At 39.0% G+C, this 18,162-nt stretch overlaps 1 protein-coding gene across 1 annotated transcript; it reads right to left on the bottom strand.

Moving 5' to 3' along the window:
- Positions 1–16,070: 16,070 nt before the first annotated feature.
- Or5b21 (olfactory receptor family 5 subfamily B member 21) lies at positions 16,071–17,004 on the bottom strand. The gene is given in 2 exon segments (XM_005331659.3): positions 16,071–16,481; positions 16,483–17,004. Coding segments are annotated over 2 exon segments (933 nt in total).
- Between the last annotated feature and the right edge of the window lie 1,158 nt (positions 17,005–18,162).

Here is an 18,162-nt window from a genome sequence, read left to right as displayed (position 1 = left end):
TCTTTTCTTAACATAAACTAAATTCATCACAAAATGTCTGGGAGATTAAAACAAGTTCCTAAGACATAAAGTCAAACAGCAAGAACCTGCTCTCTCTCTCTTTTCAAAAAAAAACAAGGCTGAAAATGACAGAGAACTGAGAAGGAAATTGACAGAGTCTAGAATGTAATACAAAATCCCTGAGAGAAAGCTGGACAAGGTAGCTCACAGCAACTTGGGAGACTGACGCAGGAGAATTACAAGTTCAAAGTTAGCCTCAGCAATTTATCAAACAAGGAACAAAGAGAGGGAGGTACTGAGGGAAAAGGGGGAAGGAACAACCCCTAGAAAAATCCTAGCTGCTTTTCTTTAAAAATAAAATTGCAAACTAATCTTAAAATTCATAAAGACATTCAAGGAATCCAAAATCGCCAAAACAATCTTGAAAAAGAAATAATTGGAGAACTTAAACTTCCTAATTTTAAAACTCACTCTGATGAGAAATCACTTTACTAAAGTCAAAGAGACAGATAATAACCAGTTGAAGATTTGTAATATTGGAGACCTCATTCATTTCTGAGTATAACTCCTATGTATATGGCAAAAAGAATTAAAATACTTGCCCATAACACAAACTTATACACAAATGTGTATAGAAACATCAGAGCCAAAAGTGCAAAAAAACCAAATGTCCATCAATTGATGAAAGTATACCCAAATTGAGGTACATTTATGTATTTGAATATTATCCAGTTATAAAAAAGAAATAAAGGGCTTTCAGACATTATAGCATAAAAACAGAAAGTGGATTTGTGATTTTCAGGGTTTATATGGGGAAGAATGGAAAGTTACTGCCACCAATAAGCCTCCTTTCAGGTGACAGATTTAGATAGTGGTACTGGTTGCATTACGTTGTAAATATAATAAAATCTACTGGGTTTTACATTTTGATGCATGAATTTTGAAGCATCTAAGATATTGGTAAAACTGTTAAAAGAAGAAAGGAATGAAAAAAGAAAGGAGGAAAGGAAGGAAGGAAGGAAGGAAGGAAGGAAGGAAGGAAGGAAGGAAGGAAGGAAGGAAGGAAGGAAGGAAGGAAAGAAAAAAGAAAGTCTGTGCTGTAGTCTGAAGCAATTCAGTAGAATTCAGTACAGTACATGGATAGTTCCCTAAAGCAAATCAGTAAGTGAACATGTTATAAAAAGAATGAGATCGATAGCTTACCACCTATGTAAGTTTAAAGTTTATTTATAAAATAACTCTTATCATTTTCAAGGAAATGCATATGCCTAAATATATTAGAGCTAATGTCTTTGCCACAGAAGGAATTGAGGCAGGGTTGGGAAGTAACATTAAGGTGAAATGTAGTTAAATAATAAGATAGAGGGGCAGAGACCAAAGAAGGCCATCAACTGTGGAGCATGACTAGCTGCACTTTATGACCCTGTGTTCTTCATCCCCACAAACAGTGCCTGACACTCAATAAGTACCTGAGTGCCCACACCACATAATTCTTTAGGCAGAAAGCAGTTCTCTCAAAAAAAAATGGAAAAAATTACGAAGTGAAACAAGTGTTTTATTCTCAAATGAAACTAAGTTGGCTTAATATAAATCTGACAGTGAACATGAAAGAAATTCCCTAACACAAGATCCACTCAGTTCCCCAAGATATTCCATGGAATAGAATTTATCCATTCTGTCCAAAAGTAAAGGCCAATCGCAAATTTTGGAGGGTTTTCTTTCATCTCTCAGGAATTTTTATAAGTTTAGATTTTGTTTACACTACAGAAATGTGTCATTGGAAACAGCCACACATCTTTGCCTTGGCAGACATTCGTAGACCTGGCTACAGGAGTGCTCCAAAACGTCTCAAATAGGAGCTGAAGTTTCCTAGAGTGGTAAGTAACTCGTACCCTCATTCCAACACTTAGCCCCTTCTTCATCCAGCTAGATGCTAGCATTGCAGAAGTTAATTTGATTGTTTCTTAACATCAAGGACTTACAGGCTCAGCTGGCAAGTACCATTCAGAAGAAATGGAAGAGTATGGTTCAGGGAACACAGTTTTCATGGAACATAAACTTTCAAGCCAGCCAGCAAGTTTCAATAACAAATATACCTCTATCAGATATTTAGAAAGTTGTGTGGCACCTTTAAATTTTAGTTTCCATCTTAAAATAATAGAAATTATAGCATAAGCTTAATAAGTATTTTATGAAAATTAAATAAAACAAAAAATATAAAGCATGTTTATAATCCCAGCTACTTGGGGGCTAAAGCAGAAGGATCACAAGTTCAAGGCCAGCCTTGGCAACTTGGAAAAATCAAGCCTCAAATAAAGGTCTGGGAATGCAGCTCAGAGGTAGACACTAGTATGTGCTACAATTATAAAGCACCAAAAATAATGCTTGGCCAGAGAAAATGATTGGCCAATGTGAGACTCCTTCTCCTGTTTTTCCTTTTCTTTAAGAAGTAAATGGTGTGTAAGCCTTGAAGGACATGCAATTGTATTGGGAAGATTTGGAAAAGTGAAACGAATATTCTGATTCTTGTATGATAAGAAGTGAAAATATATATTGTATAATTTGAATTACATGCCATTGGACAATCTTCCAGTTGCAATCTAGGTAAATTTATATATGAGATAATGAAGTTTAAATCAATATGACTTTGTATAAAGTGATTTTATTATATTTATATAGAAGTAACTTTTTTTTCCATGCAGCAAGAAGTAACTATGGGAGAGAGGCAGCCTAGCAGGGCTGAAAATTTAAGAGCTACTTGAATCCTCAGACCCATAGGCAGGGAGTTTAGGGTATAAATACTTCAGCATCTCTTTCCTCCTTCCTTTTTATCACCTGCTGGCCAAATACATCAAGGGGCCACAAAAAAAAGAGTCTAGATAATGTGGTTCATGAATTGAACCTCCTGTGACATGGAGGACCAGAGAAAGAAGCACAACAGAAATAAAGAGGCACAAACAGAAAAAGCAGCATGACTTCAGTGAACTACATAAAATTTAACCTTCACATATCAATTCATCAATGATGTCAATCATAGGATAGTCAATATGCATGCTAGGGTCTAGCACATATTAGGTGCTCCACACATGTATATTGAAAGAACATACCTGTCAATCATTCAATCAATGAACATCAGAAGTTTGGGGGGAATATATTGTCTTTATTATTTTTATATAGTAATGGTACACATTTATAAGGTACAATGTGATATTTTGACTTAAGAATATACTGTGTAATGATCAAATTAGGGTAATTATGATATCCACCTTAAATTTTTATCATTTTTATACTCAGTACATTTAAAATCGTGTCTTCTATTTTGAGACATACAATGAATTATTGTTAACTATAGTCATCCTGCTGTGCAATAGAGCAGCAGAACTCATTCTTCCTATCTAACTATAACATGAAGGGCCTGCCTAGAATAGTCAAGCTAGTGCCACCCCACCCCACCCCCACAGTGAAGGCTGTGCTTCACTTATAATCTGAAGTGTTCTTTAAAAGAGTTTTCTTGGATGTGGACTGACAAAAACACTCCCTGAATGAACAAACACTGGTGAGCAAATAATTATAGACATTCCATGGGTTTTTTTAGGGTATTTTTCTGTTTTACTTAAAAATATATAAATTATTCACTTCTGACTTACCAAATAGTTGCAGAATTACAGAGTGTTTCTGTTTCAGAACTCCCCCTGCCTTTCTCTCCCTCTGTCTTCCCTACCGGTCTTCTTGTTTGTCTACCTCTTTCTTTCTCTCTCTCATTCTCATTCTCATTCTCAATCTTTCCCTCCTGTCTTGTAGGTGGGATAGAGGACAGATTACAGAAAGCTGCAACCTGTAAGAAATGTTACTCAGTCTTTACGAAGGAAGAAATTCTACCACATACAACAACGAGAATGGACCCAGAGGAGGTTATGCTGAGTCAAATCAGCCAGGCACAGGAGGCCAAAGACCACTGGGTCCCACATGCATGAGATGTCTATCATGGTCAGACCCTTAGAAGGGAAAGCAGAGTGGTGGTGGAGTTGCCCAACAGAAATGAAGTTTCAGTTATGCAAGTTGGATAAGTTCTAGAGATCTGCTATGTACGCTGTGCCTAGTGTTAACAATACTGAATTGGACACCTAAAAATACATTAGGAGTATAGATCTCATGTTAAAGAAGAAAGAAATAAAGATGTTTACTTCGGACCTAAAAGACAATGACCGAACATTTATGCTTAAGTTTGCTTTCTCTCTCTCTCTCTCCTCTTCCCTCTCCTTTCACTCCTGCTGTTGGGTAGGATGAGGACAGATCAGGGGGACTTTAAGCCTATGAAGAATGACTTCAGCAGCAGGTCCTGGAAATAGGAGAACGCCTCCTAAATCAGAAGAGAGCATCTTAAGGTTCTGAACCTCTTGCTAACATCTCTGTTGAGACATGTTTAAAACACCTCACAGCCAAGGAGAGAACTCACCAAGCCTGGTGTGATACACAAAGGTATAAATATAAGTGATGATTCAGACAAAAATAATTTAGAATGAGACCAAGGACATTAAAAACTAGGCTGAAATGTATGACACTGGTTTCCAATTCCTCCTCCCTCATAAACTATGGTAATCTCTGGGAGTAAATGACGTTGCTAGATTAAGTCTATTACAGATCATTGCTGTCCTCAGTTAACTCCTCAGTGAAAAAAAAAATGATATGATAATACCCATCAACTAAAACACTAAAAACATTTGCTAGTGTGTACTAAGCTTTACTATGAATTAGCAAATGGTCTATAACAATTAGGTCATGAGACTTCAATAAGCTTCATGAAAAAGATACTATTATGATTGCCACTTTAAATATGGAAATTATAAGAGAGGAATTTTAGTAGTTTCCCCAGAATTGTACCACTGGTAAATGATAGAATCATATCTGAAATCTTGGAGTCTGATTTCAGGAGCCACAGCCTAAACTACCATGATTAAGTAAGATAACACATGTTATAGAAAACACTCAACACATAGAAGTGATTACCATTATTTCATCCAACTATTGCTTTCATGCATTCTGTGCTATTCTTATCCCATGCCAATCCACAGAATTACAGAGTGTTGGATATTTCTTTCTTGCATCAAAATTTATTTCAGTCTTGGTTGACTTTATCCATCTCTGCTCATATGAAGGCTCAAAATTCACTCAGAGAATGTGATTTTCTCAATTCCTAAGAAGACTTAGCATCTCTCCACTATGCTCTGAAAAGTTCAAGCTTCTGGACTGAAGCTTCTTGTCTTCTGTGCATTCATGTGTTCATCATTCTAAGAGGAGGTTCATGAGCAAAAAAAGAAAAATTAAGACAACAGCTTTGGCCTTCCTAATTGAAACATGGCTTCTCCATTTATGAGAAATTGGGGTTTGACACTTTTCTCCCTGATCTGAACTTTCTATATCCAATGCCAGGTATCACTTAGATTTTCTTTCCATAAAAACCCTGTGAAATATTGGTCTCAAAATAAGTTTGTTGCCAGGAAATATTTAAAATTTGAAAATAATCTTAAAATACTCCCCTCCTGGGGAGTCACATGCCCATCAATCTATTAAAAATACTGAGAAGTTCCATTATAAAGCAATAGGAATGCTTTTTCCTAAGTAACCTAACTTACTCCCCATAATGCTAATGCTTGGGAAAATATCCAATATTAGACAGATGAGTATAATCCATGAAATTCCCTGGAAGCATTGCATCTCACAATTACTTATATTCTTTTAACATTTCATGCCAACTTTCAGGAGAGCTCATATATAATTTGTCCATTTTCATGATGCCCTTTCATTCACTGGAATGCTCCAAAAGGTCACGTGGCTTGTTTTTTGTTTGTTTGTTTGTTTTGTTTTCCATGTTTACCTTAAAATACTGTCAAAGTTTCTGAAATATAATAATTATCAACAAATAATTCTTGAACAAGTGAATAACACAGAACCTTTTGTTTGTTTCACTGATAGTGAGTAAAGTAATCATTAAATATTCCAATTAGTCCAGGATTAAGAAGGGTCCTGGATGTGAGACTCTTAGTGCTGAAACCAGAAAGTTCCGGGGAAACCAAGACAAGCTGGTCACGCTAGGTGGCGGTGACTTTTTATAGTCGTTGATTTGGGATTTTAGTTACACTATTTGTTCCCCATCTCTCTATGTTTACAAAACACTAAACAATGACCATGAGCTACTTGGTTTAATCCTCACAACACTCCCACGAAACAGGTATATGCTTTTGCCCCCATTTCACGGATGAGGAGATTAAGACCAAGGTCTCACGTCTTGCCCAGGATCCCAGCCTTATCTCACTGTCTGGCTGTACAGCCTACACCCCATAAGCACTTCACTCCCCTGCTTTCCAAAATGAATGCTGAAGGTGCAACAAATTGTGTAACATTGTGAAATCTGTCTTTAAAAATAAGAGCTCAGTTATTCCTGTGGAAAGCACCGTGGACAAGCATAATCCATTCCCTGCTGGGTGAGATAGAAGTGGGAGAAAGAAGCCTGGGAAGCCATCCTCTTAACACTAATCCAAGAAGCGAGAGAATTTGAATATGAGCTTTCAATATGTTCTACACAGGGCCAGCAAGCTGAGCGCTATTTTTAGCTCTAAGTTATGAAATACAATCACATGGGCAGGTGGCCTACATTCTCAGTCTTATATGTGGCGAGTGTTACAATCTAAGTGAGAATGCTGCTCCACCAGCCGCGCTTGGATAAGGCAGCAGGAGTCCTCCAGACAGACTCTGGTCCTGCTGAGCAGGAGAGCTAGCTGATGCTGGGGAGTGGAACACAGAAAAGTTAAGGTCAGACTCAGTGCTGTCACTTGGGCTACGTGGTATGGGGACAGCCGCAAGGTTCTTATTGTTTTGCCTCAGTTTCTTCCTCTGAAAACCAGGTGATGATAGGGAGGTCAGGATAAAGTCGGAGCCTTCCAGAGTCAACCAAAGAGTGGACTGGAAGCCTGGTTCTACCACTTCACACCTATGGGTCTGTCTCAGCTTCACTCTCTGTAAAATGGGAAATTCGATTCACAAATCACAGGTTATCATTTAGTAGAAGTTGGAGACATTTCTCCAGCTCTTTGGTCGTCTGTCAGTCACTTCATATCTCTGAGCCTTGGTTTTACCAAATATAAAGGTAGGATAATAAACGACAACAGGGTGATTGTGAGAAACAACAAAAGTGAGAGGCTTAGCTGAGATCACAGCACACAAGCAACCCTCAGGAAATGGTTAGGGATAGGGTGGTCTCTAGAGTTCTTTACAGGAAATGGCAATTTTGAGCACACTAACCTCAAAACCTTCTTACTTCAAAAAACAAGCCTGGAGATTGAGAATTGTATCTCTGAAATAGTTAGAAGCACAAATCACAAAACCTAAAGAGGTAAAACAAAATTTATTTATTTATTTATTTATTTATTTATTTATTTATTTATTTATTTATTTTGTACCAGGAATTGAACTCAGGGGCACTCAACCACTGAGCCACATCCCCAGCCCTATTTTGTATTTTATTTAGAGACAGGGTCTCACTGAATTGCTTAGCACCTCACTGTTGCTGGGGCTGGCTTTGAACTCACCATCTTCCTGTCTCAGCCACCTGAGCTGCTGGGATTACAGGCGTGTGCCACCGCTTCCAGCTAAAACAAAATTATTTGAACATCAGATGTTCTCATAGAACTGGGTGTGAGGGAGGAAACCTCACAGATTGGCTGAAAGAGACCCCAAGGCTGTGATCCAAGTTGGCTTCCCAGGGTGTGCGCGCTCAGGATCAGCACCTGTGATACTAGCAGCAGCCGCAGACAGGAGCAGAAGTCCAGCTGAGGTGCAATTGCAACAAAGACACAGCCAACCTTCCAGGGACCTGGGGAGCTAGGACAGCCCTTCGGCTGTCTCAACTAAACAGGACTACAGAGCCAGATCTCTGTACCCCTTCATGACCAGTCCTGGATGCCAGTAACCTGAGGAAGGGATCTCAGCCTGGAAGAGGTGGCAATTCCTGGAAGGAGTTTGACCGTGAGAGCCAGGAGGCTCACCATGTTATGTGAAGATATAACAATCAACTGGGAATCTACAGAGAAGAGGCCGCTGGCATCAGCTTGAAAAGCAACTTATGGGCTCCCAGACATGACCGTCCTCTTGCTTTGGCTACACTCACATATGACTCAGATAGAAAGTGGCCATAATCTGAACAGGGAACAAAGGTGTCGGTATTGAAAACATCCAGTGAGAAGCAAACCAAATGGGTGCTCACAAGCACGGAAGGGGTTGTGGCTACCCGCCAGAGCAGCTGTGTTATGTGAGGCAATGTGCAATGGCAGAATGCAGTTCAAAATCTGGCTCAGCCACTTCCTGGACAGGAAACTTTAGGAGACCACTTCCTCCCCCCATGCTACTTCTTTGGTAGCATATGATGGTAGAACAAACATAGCCCAAAGGTCTCTTTCACCATTTATGAAACAAGTGTGAATCTTTGATATAACTGTTAGCAAAAAAAAAAAAAGAAAGAAAAAAAAAAGGACTACAAAATGGATGTCTTTATAATTAATTCATTTTCTGCTAAGTTAAATTTTATGGTGATACTTTCTCTGCATTATTTATTTTCCTGCTGATTTTCCACCTGTGATTATTATAGACTTCTCTGGTATTATCCAGGGCTTTTTTTGCCCTCGTCTTTAACATTGTACATTTCTGCTTTTTCAGTCTCACGAGGTTAATGACTTATCTCTTGTCCACTGTAGAGTGTCTGGGAGACTACTTCTTACATGCTAGAGACATTGGTCTTGTTTTATTAAAAAAATCAACTCCCATTACTTTAAAAGGGGGAGGGGGAGGAGGTGATTGAAAGGATACTAAGAGGTTCATAGAATCAAAGGGAAACTGGAAAATGGCAGGAAACAAGAGCATTTCAGTGGGGCTAAGGAACAGAAGTCAGCAGCAAAGAAACTGTCTTCTGTCTGGAAGGATCTGGACAGAATCCAGATTGGAGGACATGAGCTCCAGTCCTCCATGCTGTCCTGGCACGACCTTTCAGATTCAAGTTTAGGGAAGTGATAACTTTCATGACCTGAGTGCAGAACGGGTGTCTGCCAGTCTACCTGCCTCCACGTATTTCCCTATCGGAAGCTCTCTCCAGAGGGCAGGGTAGGGAGGTTCCCCTTGCCTTGGCAAGACGAACTTGAGAGCTCTTCTCCCACCAACCCATAGAGTTTGAGATCAGTCCCCAAGAAAGTCAGAATGTTTTTAAGAAGGAAAGTGAATCCTGGATGCACAAAATAATGACCAATGTCTGCTGCTAGACCAGGTCCTTGAATAAGTTTTTAGATGGATGCGTGATCACACATAAGCTGACCAGTTTCCCTGACGGGAACAAGTGCTTCATTTTAACACAGGTGCATAGGCAACTCTTCTAAATATTCTCCCACAGTAGTTGGGATCCTCCCTTTAGCTCTGATATCTGTCTGCATGATATCCACGATTTCTTTAATTTAAATCTGTGGCTTAAATTTGAAAACTTTAATCTGAAAGAGAATACCTGCTACAGTCAGGCTCCATCACGTCATTCCAAACTTATTTTCTAGCGCTTCTTTTCACAGATGTTATGTAACACTCTCTGCTAATGCAGCTGCCTGGCTTCCTTCCCATTTTGCTCTATCATTTTTTGTCTAAAACAAAATACTCTCTTCTTTAATTTCCTCCCACCCTGAGATTCATCTTTCATTACTCACCATATTATATGTATCTTTCTTTGGGGTTTATGTAATTTACTATATATATAATTAAAGTTACTTATGTACAAGTCTTATCTCCACCTTTCATTTATACTATAAACTTCTTGAATATAGGAACTCTGTTGCATGTAATTTTTGAACTGAGAGATATGTATAGAAACACGTGTAGCAGAAATTTATATGAACTTTTTGAATATAGGAGTTATGTATGGTATACCTTCTAGAAAATTTTTACTGTGATGCATTTTTAAATAAATATATGTACATATATATAAATATTCAGTATATGTGCATGTACTATGGGTGTTTGTGTACATATGTGCACTAAACTTTTGCTGGTTTAATATATTAAAAATATCTTCTCTCATACACACACACACACACACACACACACACACACACCCTTGTGAAATATAGAGTGGCAACTGAGAAATTCTACATCATGAACAGGGAGTGAGATCCTTGGGCTTGGAGCTGGCAAGCTCAGTGGTAGGATCCTACAGAAATTCCTCTATGGAAGTATGTGTCTCTGTGGGGATGTTTTTATTCTCAGGCTTTGCATCTAGTCTCATGGGAACAAGTCTCAATCACCTGTAGAAGTAATGGATTGAGGAATTAGTGGTTCACTCACTTAATCTGAATGGTCTACTTTCTTTCAAGTTCCTGTCCAATCCCATTTCCATACCCAAGTTCCAGTGTTTGCTTAAGAACACCCCGTTCAGCTCTGCTTATAGTTGCACTACCAACAGCACTACTGTAGTTAAGATAGGGTAGCAATTTTGCAAATACTTTCCTGCCAGTTATTTCATTCGATTCTCAGAAGAGCTTGAGAAAGGTAGGCCTGGGGCTTTGATGTTCGCTCTGATGGTGAAGAAATTGGCTCTGAGACAAGAGGTTATATGAAACAGAGAAGCTGTCTCTTATCTTGGAATTCTGTGGCTCAAGTCTTGCCTCCTCCTAGGAACCTGCCCTGTTCAGATGTTTCTTTGTCTTTTTCTTTCTTTCTTTTTTTTTTTTTTTTAGTTGTAGATGGACACAATATTTTTATTTATTTATTCGTATGTGGTGCTGATCAAACCCAGGGCCTCACACATACGAGGCAAGCGCTCTACCACTGAGCCACAACCTCAGCCCCAGATATTTCTTTTTTATCCTTAAAGAGCTCTAGTTATTATTCTCTGTATTACTCACTTGACAATGGACACAAATGCTGTGAACTGTTATCTATCTAGAAATAGGTGCCTTGTCCCACTGCATTATTTATAAGCTGCTCTTGAAGGAGGCACGATTGTATATCATTTGGTTTCCCCACAGACCTCACACCACGCCTTTATTGCAGCTTGTGCCAGTGAAGAGTGGCTGGAGCTTGGCCCTTTCTGTGGGCTGCAGCATTCAAAGAGCCAACTCCAACCACGGAGACTGAGCACAAATATGCCCTCATCCATTCCTGTTCTGTGGAGTACAGGGAAAATTCCTGCTGGCGAGGTTATTGAACACTTGAGTCATTAACCTCAAAGTGCATTCCATCAGCCAAAACATATTCAGGAAGCTTTGTTTTGCTGAAGTGGGAATTACATCTTAGACTCTGACATTTCTTTGTGTTCTCCAGAGCACTTTCCACTTGATAGGGACTCATCTCGAAAGACAGTAAGCGATTTGAACATCAAATAAGACCTCTTTTGAAATTCACCAAATAGATGGCTGCTTTTCTTTTCTCAGCAGATTAGGTAGGGAAGACAAAGAGGTACAAATCTTCACTCCTCTTTTTAACAGTAGTCAGGTAAGTAATTTCTCAAAGCTTTGGTTTCCTCAACTGCAAAACTGAAACCCCCAAACCGATTGTATGGTGAACAAATGAAAAACTTAGACATTTTTAAAAATTAGCATACTACAGTGATACATGCCTAGTCACGTATATAGCAGTATACAATTCACAATAGCTGAACTATGGAACCAGCCTAGGTTCCATGAATACATGAATGGATAAAGAAAATGTAGTATATATGTGCAATGGGGTTTTATACAGCCTTAAAAAATGAAATTATGTCATTTGCAGGAAAATGGGTGGAACTTTAGGACATTATGTTAAGTGAAATAAACCAAAGTCAAAAGGTCAAGAGTTCTTTCATGTTTACTTTCATAGTGGAAACTATGAAAACTAGAGAAGAAGAAAAAGCGGAAAAGTGAAAATTAAAAAAAAAAAATTAGCAGAATAGAGGAAAAAAGACCAAGGGGTAGGAGGAGGGGATAGACAGGAAAGGACTGGGGAATTATTTTGATCAGATTATAATGTTATATTGTGTGTATGTATGAATACCTAATAACAAATCACACCACTGAGTATAAATATAATGCACCCAAAAAATGTGCAAAAAAAAATAAGGATGTCTTTTGACTCATCAATACTGCACAGAATACAGAGTATCAAAAAGAGTCAAGCAAGATTTGCTTCTCTGTGAGTTTAACAAGCACGTTAAACTGTGGGGCTCAGGCTTTTAATTGTAAAATGTGAGAGTTGATTTAGGTTGTTTTGTTTATTTTCATTAATTTTCTTTTTAATTGACACATAGTAATTGTACTATTTGGATTATTTTTAAAGGTTCTACAAGGATTAAGGAGTCCATGACTCTGCAATTTCAGCATCAATTGTCAAGGAATTCTAACGTTTTAATTTTTTCACTCCTTATACCAAAAGCCAAACAAGCCATCTAATGCACAGAGTCTCATATTATTTTTCAAAAGAATAATCCAACTTGATATATGTAATTGCCCGGATGTATGGGTTTTCACCGTCTGCTTTGGATGTTTCAAATAGGAAGTACCTTGTAGCATGGCCTGGAGTGGCAGGTCTTTCTCACACTCCTCTCCTTCATTCCTGCAGGGAGAGGGAGAGTTTGTTAACCACCACGTGGGCATCCAGTCTCATTTGACAGATCTCCCCTGTGGAAGTGGAAAGCTCCCCACTGTAATGTGTGCTCTGCCCACCGACACCTTGCTAGTGACAAGACATCTCTTTCTGAGAGCTTCTGTAAATGAGCACGCATGTCATGCCAGCCTGAAATGAGTCCGCTCACTCTCTCTCCTCACTGGTGGAAAAGTACTATCCTGGGAGGGTGGATTTTATTTTTCAAACACCTAGAAATTACTCAGATTCAAGAGTAAATGAGTAGGTGACCAGCTTGAATAATAGTATTTCTGGTTTTTAAAAAACATTTATTTAGCTGTATATGAACACAGAGTATCTTTATTTATTTTTATGTGGTGCTGGGGTTTGAACACAGTGCCTCACACATGTGAGGCAAGCACTATACCAGAGAGCTACAGCCTTAGCCCTTTTTTTTTAGGAAAAACTTTTTACTTATGAATGGTTTCCCTGTTACTAAACCATTTGTCCTTGTTGCAATATCTTTTTGAGCAAATATAAACCACTTTGGTTTAGTTTCAAGAAGAAAACATTCTCATGTCCTAGTGAACTGCGAGATTCAAGGAGAGGAGGTTGAACAAGGGTTGAAAGTAAAGACTTGGGCTTAGATGGGGTGGTGGGAGTGAGGGACCTGAGGAGTCAAAGGGGGAAGTGCAAGGTCAGCTCAGTGGAGGGCGAGCATAGGGCTCTCGGCTGTGCTAAACACAGGTTCCTCATGATGGGCATGTTCACATGCTCATTTCATGCTATCGTCACAGTTTACCCTGTGTGTTGGGTGCAGAGAGGCTTAATGACGTCTCGGAGGCCAGACAACTGTTGAGAAGAATAAGGATCTTGGTCCAGCTCTTGATACTAAAACTAATATTGTTGTATACCCACTTGCACTCGAATACTGTCCTTTTCTGAGGTGATTTCAACAGAAAATAGACCTATGTAGGCATCAGGTCTTTAACTCCTAGAAGATGCACACCTTTCGGTCTAACCTGCAATGTAGGGCATAAAGAAACACACCCAGCAACTTACCTTCCTGTGTCCTGTAACAGTTATGACATACGTATTCCAAACCTCTGTCTTTCATCCAGATCTAGAGGCTTAGCTATGAGGAAAGTTTTTGCTTGGGCTAAGCATGGAAGAATGAAGAGAAGATGAGGACGAAAAGGAGGAAGAGAAGAAGGGAAAGAGAAAACAGAGAGGGGAGAACAGGAAGAGGAGGAAATGTCAACCACATCCAGTGGGGGACACTGCTGAATGGAGTGGAATGCACTTGGTGCTTGGGGAGCTGCTCCCAGCTCATCTCCAACTCTAGCACTCAGGAGCCATGGAACCTCCCCTAAGTCCTGGAAGGACACCTATGTACAGAACATCCTGGTCTTTAGAGGCTGTTCTTCTGTGTGCTGCTGCATGAGGCTACCTGCTAAAGAAGAGGGGAGGCAGGAGAGACGAGGCAGCTACAGGTTGTCCGGACCATGGAGTCGGAAGCTCCTGATCTTTCCAGGTGATGGTGGCCATGTGTCAGGGAAAACTTTTCCTACAGGTTGGCCTCCTGTTCCAAAAGTCCTTCTTTGTTCCTTTCTCTACTCAACCTATGATTTACCCTCCTCAGAAAGAGTCTGCTCTGTGAATGACAGTGTCCGAGAGTCTCAAAACTAAGTTGATCTTCTAAGCCAGCTGATTTAGACAAGGACGATTTCTGGACTTCACATTTAAACTAAAAAATTAATTTGTTTGCTTTGGGAGAGTTTTTGTTTTTCTTTTTGCATTGAAGTCCTGAACTGCATGGAGACTTAGATTAATTATAGCTAAAAACACCATCAAGCAGTTGATATGTGAGAAGCAAAATGAATCACTCTCTACCCACACACACACATTTGCTCACACCATTTAGCACATGAAACAAGACCTAAAGGTGGACTAGCACTGTGCATTATCACATTACCCATCTTAAGAAGTAAGTTTCCAGGCAGATTGTTTTTCCGGGCAGATTTTTTAACATTCTGATAGCACCTAATTACAGAGCATCAGAAGGCAACAGGAATCCAAAAGTGAGATGAATTACTTAAAATAATAAGTAAAAGCAAAGAGGGCCTAGAAAACTATTATGTGTATCCATAATAGACTTATCGAACTTAAAGGTAATGAGAAATGTAATAATTTAATTCAGAAGACAAATATCTTCTTTCACAGCCCTTGGAAAAACTGCTTTTATTCTCCAAATCTTTTTCGAGCTTTGGTAATTAAGCTAGACTGAAACCAAATGCGTAGAACAGAGCACAAGTTCTCTGAAGAAAGGTATGTTTCTTCAGGTTAAATTATAAGTAATCCATCTACTGAAACTGCTTCATCCTTCCATATAAAAGGCAGTTTGTTTTTAAATAATAATAATTATTATTATATAATAACATAATGATATAATATAATAATAGTGATTTACCAGAGTGACCTCAGAACTTCAGTTGAAGGAGATGTAGGATAGAGTGGCACAGAACCAGTGAGAGAGTGGAAATGTAAGTGGGGCTGAAGTGTGGAAGGATTTAACCCCAGATCATCTGTCTTTTTTGGTCCAGTGCCCTCTCCTTGAAATTGCCACCTTTGCTGAAACCTTAAAGCCACTGAAGCGGGGCACATAACTGTAATCCTAGTAACTCAGGAGGCTGAGGCAGGAGGACCATAATTTTGAGGTCAGTTTTAGAAACTTAGGAAAACCCTATCTCAAAATGAAAAATTACAAAGGTGTGGGGATACAGTGTCTCTGGGTTCAACCCCTGGTACCATAAAAATAAATAAATAACATAATCACTGAAGCATCTTTTGTCCACATTAAACAATTACATATTAATCAGAAATTTTACCAAAAAAATAGTTTAAGGAAATGGAAGTGCTAATTATCCTAATTTGATCTTTACATATTGTTTAAGTGTATTAAATTATCACATGATAATCCATAAATATATATAATTGAAATAATCATTAATTTAAAAAAAGAAACTAACTTTCAAATACATAGGCCAAAGAATTTCAAAACACAATACTGTGCATTGTTGTTGACAAATATTACAAATATGACCCTTATTCCAAATTTAATAGTGAATGGAAATTATCTTACAGTTAAAAATAGGGAGATGAAATTCAGTACATTCAGCTATAGCCTTTAATCTTCTGCTTTAAACCACATCAAGAAGCTAACGAGGAAGGGTCTGAATGTCCCATGTAGTTGTTCTCTAAACCTAAGGTTATCTTCCTGAACGAGACATTTTGAGGTGCTGCTTTTTACAACTTCTCTTCATTGAGGAAATTACCACTGTTCTTGGGGAAGAAAGAACTGAAATCGCCCAGACCTCAAAAGCCATGAAGGCATTTGGGTCTGAGAGACGGTTTATCCCTTAGTTTCCTGACTTCTTCCTGCTCACACTTCAAGACTGGGGATCCATTTTGCTGAATATTTTCCAGAGTGCCCTTTTCACTTCTTTGTTCCTCAGGCTGTAGATCAAGGGGTTCAACATGGGAATCACTACAGAGTAGAACACAGAGGCGACTTTGTCTGTGTCCATGAACTGGTCAGAGGTGGGCTGTAAGTACATGAAGATGATGGTGCCGTAGAAGATGGAGACCGCGGTGAGGTGGGAAGCACAGGTGGAGAAGGCCTTCTTCCGTCCTTCAGAAGAACGCATGTTTCGAATGGCCACGTAGATGAAGAGGTAAGAGACGAGGATGACCAGCAGGGTGAACAGGACATTGAAACCCACAACAATTAAGACATCCAACTGGCTGGTGTGTGTGTCAGAGCACCCGAGAGCCAGGAGCGGGGGCTTGTCGCAGAAAAAAATGATTAATTTCACGAGGCCCACAGAAGGAGAGACTGAAGGTGTCTGCTGTGTGGATGGAGGCATTGAGGAAGCCACAGACGTAGGAACCAAGAGTCAAGAGTGTGCACACACCCGCTGTCATGGTGGTGGTGTATTGAAGAGGCCTACACACTGCTGCATAGCCGTCATAGGCCATGGAGGCCAGGAGGTAGCACTCTACAGTGGCAAAACCCACAAAGAAGAAGAACTGAGCGGCGCATCCATTATAGGAGATGACCTTGTTCCCTGTGTGTATTGCAGCCACCATCTTGGGAGCCACAGCTGATGAGTAACTCAGATCTACAAAGGAGAGGTTACTGAGGAAGAAGTACATGGGAGTGTGGAGACGGGAGTCTAAGAGGATGATCACCATCATACCTCCATTCCCAACCAGAGTGATGAGGTAGATGGATAAAAATACCAAGAGGAGCAGCACCTGAAGCTTGGGGTCATCTGTTAATCCTAAGAGGATGAACTCTGTCACTTCTGTGTTGTTCTCCATTGAAGTCAGCTTGAATTCACTTGGTGATTAAAGAAAAAAAAAAAGGCAAGGAAACTCAAATAAAATTATAGGAAAGGATGATAGAACAATATAAAAATAGAAAACTGGGCTGGGGATGTAGCTCAGGGGTAGATTGCTTGCCTGGCGTGCTGGGTTTGATCCCCAGCATCGCAAAAAGAAAAACTAATATATACTGAGAATGTACTCAAGTAAGATACACGCTAGATCGGTCTATTTTACTATAGTGTTTAATCCAGTGAGATAAGTGCTATTCTGCCTGCTTCATAGATAAGAAAATTGAGATTAGGTGAGTTTACTATTGGGAAAGTTTATCTAAGAAGTAAAAGTCAAAATCAGTTTATCCTTTTATGTTTCTCAATCCAAAGTCCATGAACTCGAAGGTTGAATTCTTCTACATACTCACATGATAAAAATACAAATTATGATTTGGATGTGTCTGACAGCATAGTACTTAAAATTTTACTGAGTTTTTTAAAATCCAAAAGAGAAAACTATGAAGTAGAAGTCCACTGTTCTGTGTCTTTCTCATTCCACTTCAAAGTATAGATTCACTAAAGAGTCTCTGAAATTTTCTGCGTCTTATGATTGATAGTATTAATTATAGAAGTCTTAATATCTGTATGACAGATACTGCTCCAAGGTCTCTGCCTGCATTTAACCCATTTAACCCTCATTCCAACACCTTGGGAAGAAATTTATTATTTTCCACAATTTACACAAGGAAAAATAACTATTTATGATAATCTTCCACCTTTAATTTGTAATTTATACTTTATCTTTATAAACAATGCTCCATGATTGAAAACATGTAAACATAGTACTTTTCCTTCTTTACTTTAGTCTATTTTCTGTTGACAGTCTATTTTATAACTAGTTTCCTTTTCCCAACTACTATCTTCTCCTGAAATTGAGAATCTTTTCTTTGGAACTCCATGGAGTGATATTATTATGTAACAACAACAAAAATAATCACTAATAATCACAGTGATTATACTACAAATAATAATAATAGTTAAGTGAATAATAATCAAATTCACATAAGTGAATAAGTGTTGGAGGTAGAATTAAAACACTTCCCAAGCATAGTGGCATTCACCTTCAATCCCACCTACTTGGGAGCCTGAGGTAGGAGAATCA

The sequence above is a fragment of the Ictidomys tridecemlineatus genome, chromosome 4, assembly GCF_052094955.1.
Source record: "Ictidomys tridecemlineatus isolate mIctTri1 chromosome 4, mIctTri1.hap1, whole genome shotgun sequence".
In the NCBI taxonomy this organism is placed as follows: domain Eukaryota; kingdom Metazoa; phylum Chordata; class Mammalia; order Rodentia; family Sciuridae; genus Ictidomys; species Ictidomys tridecemlineatus.
This window is presented reverse-complemented; position numbering and strand designations above follow the sequence as displayed.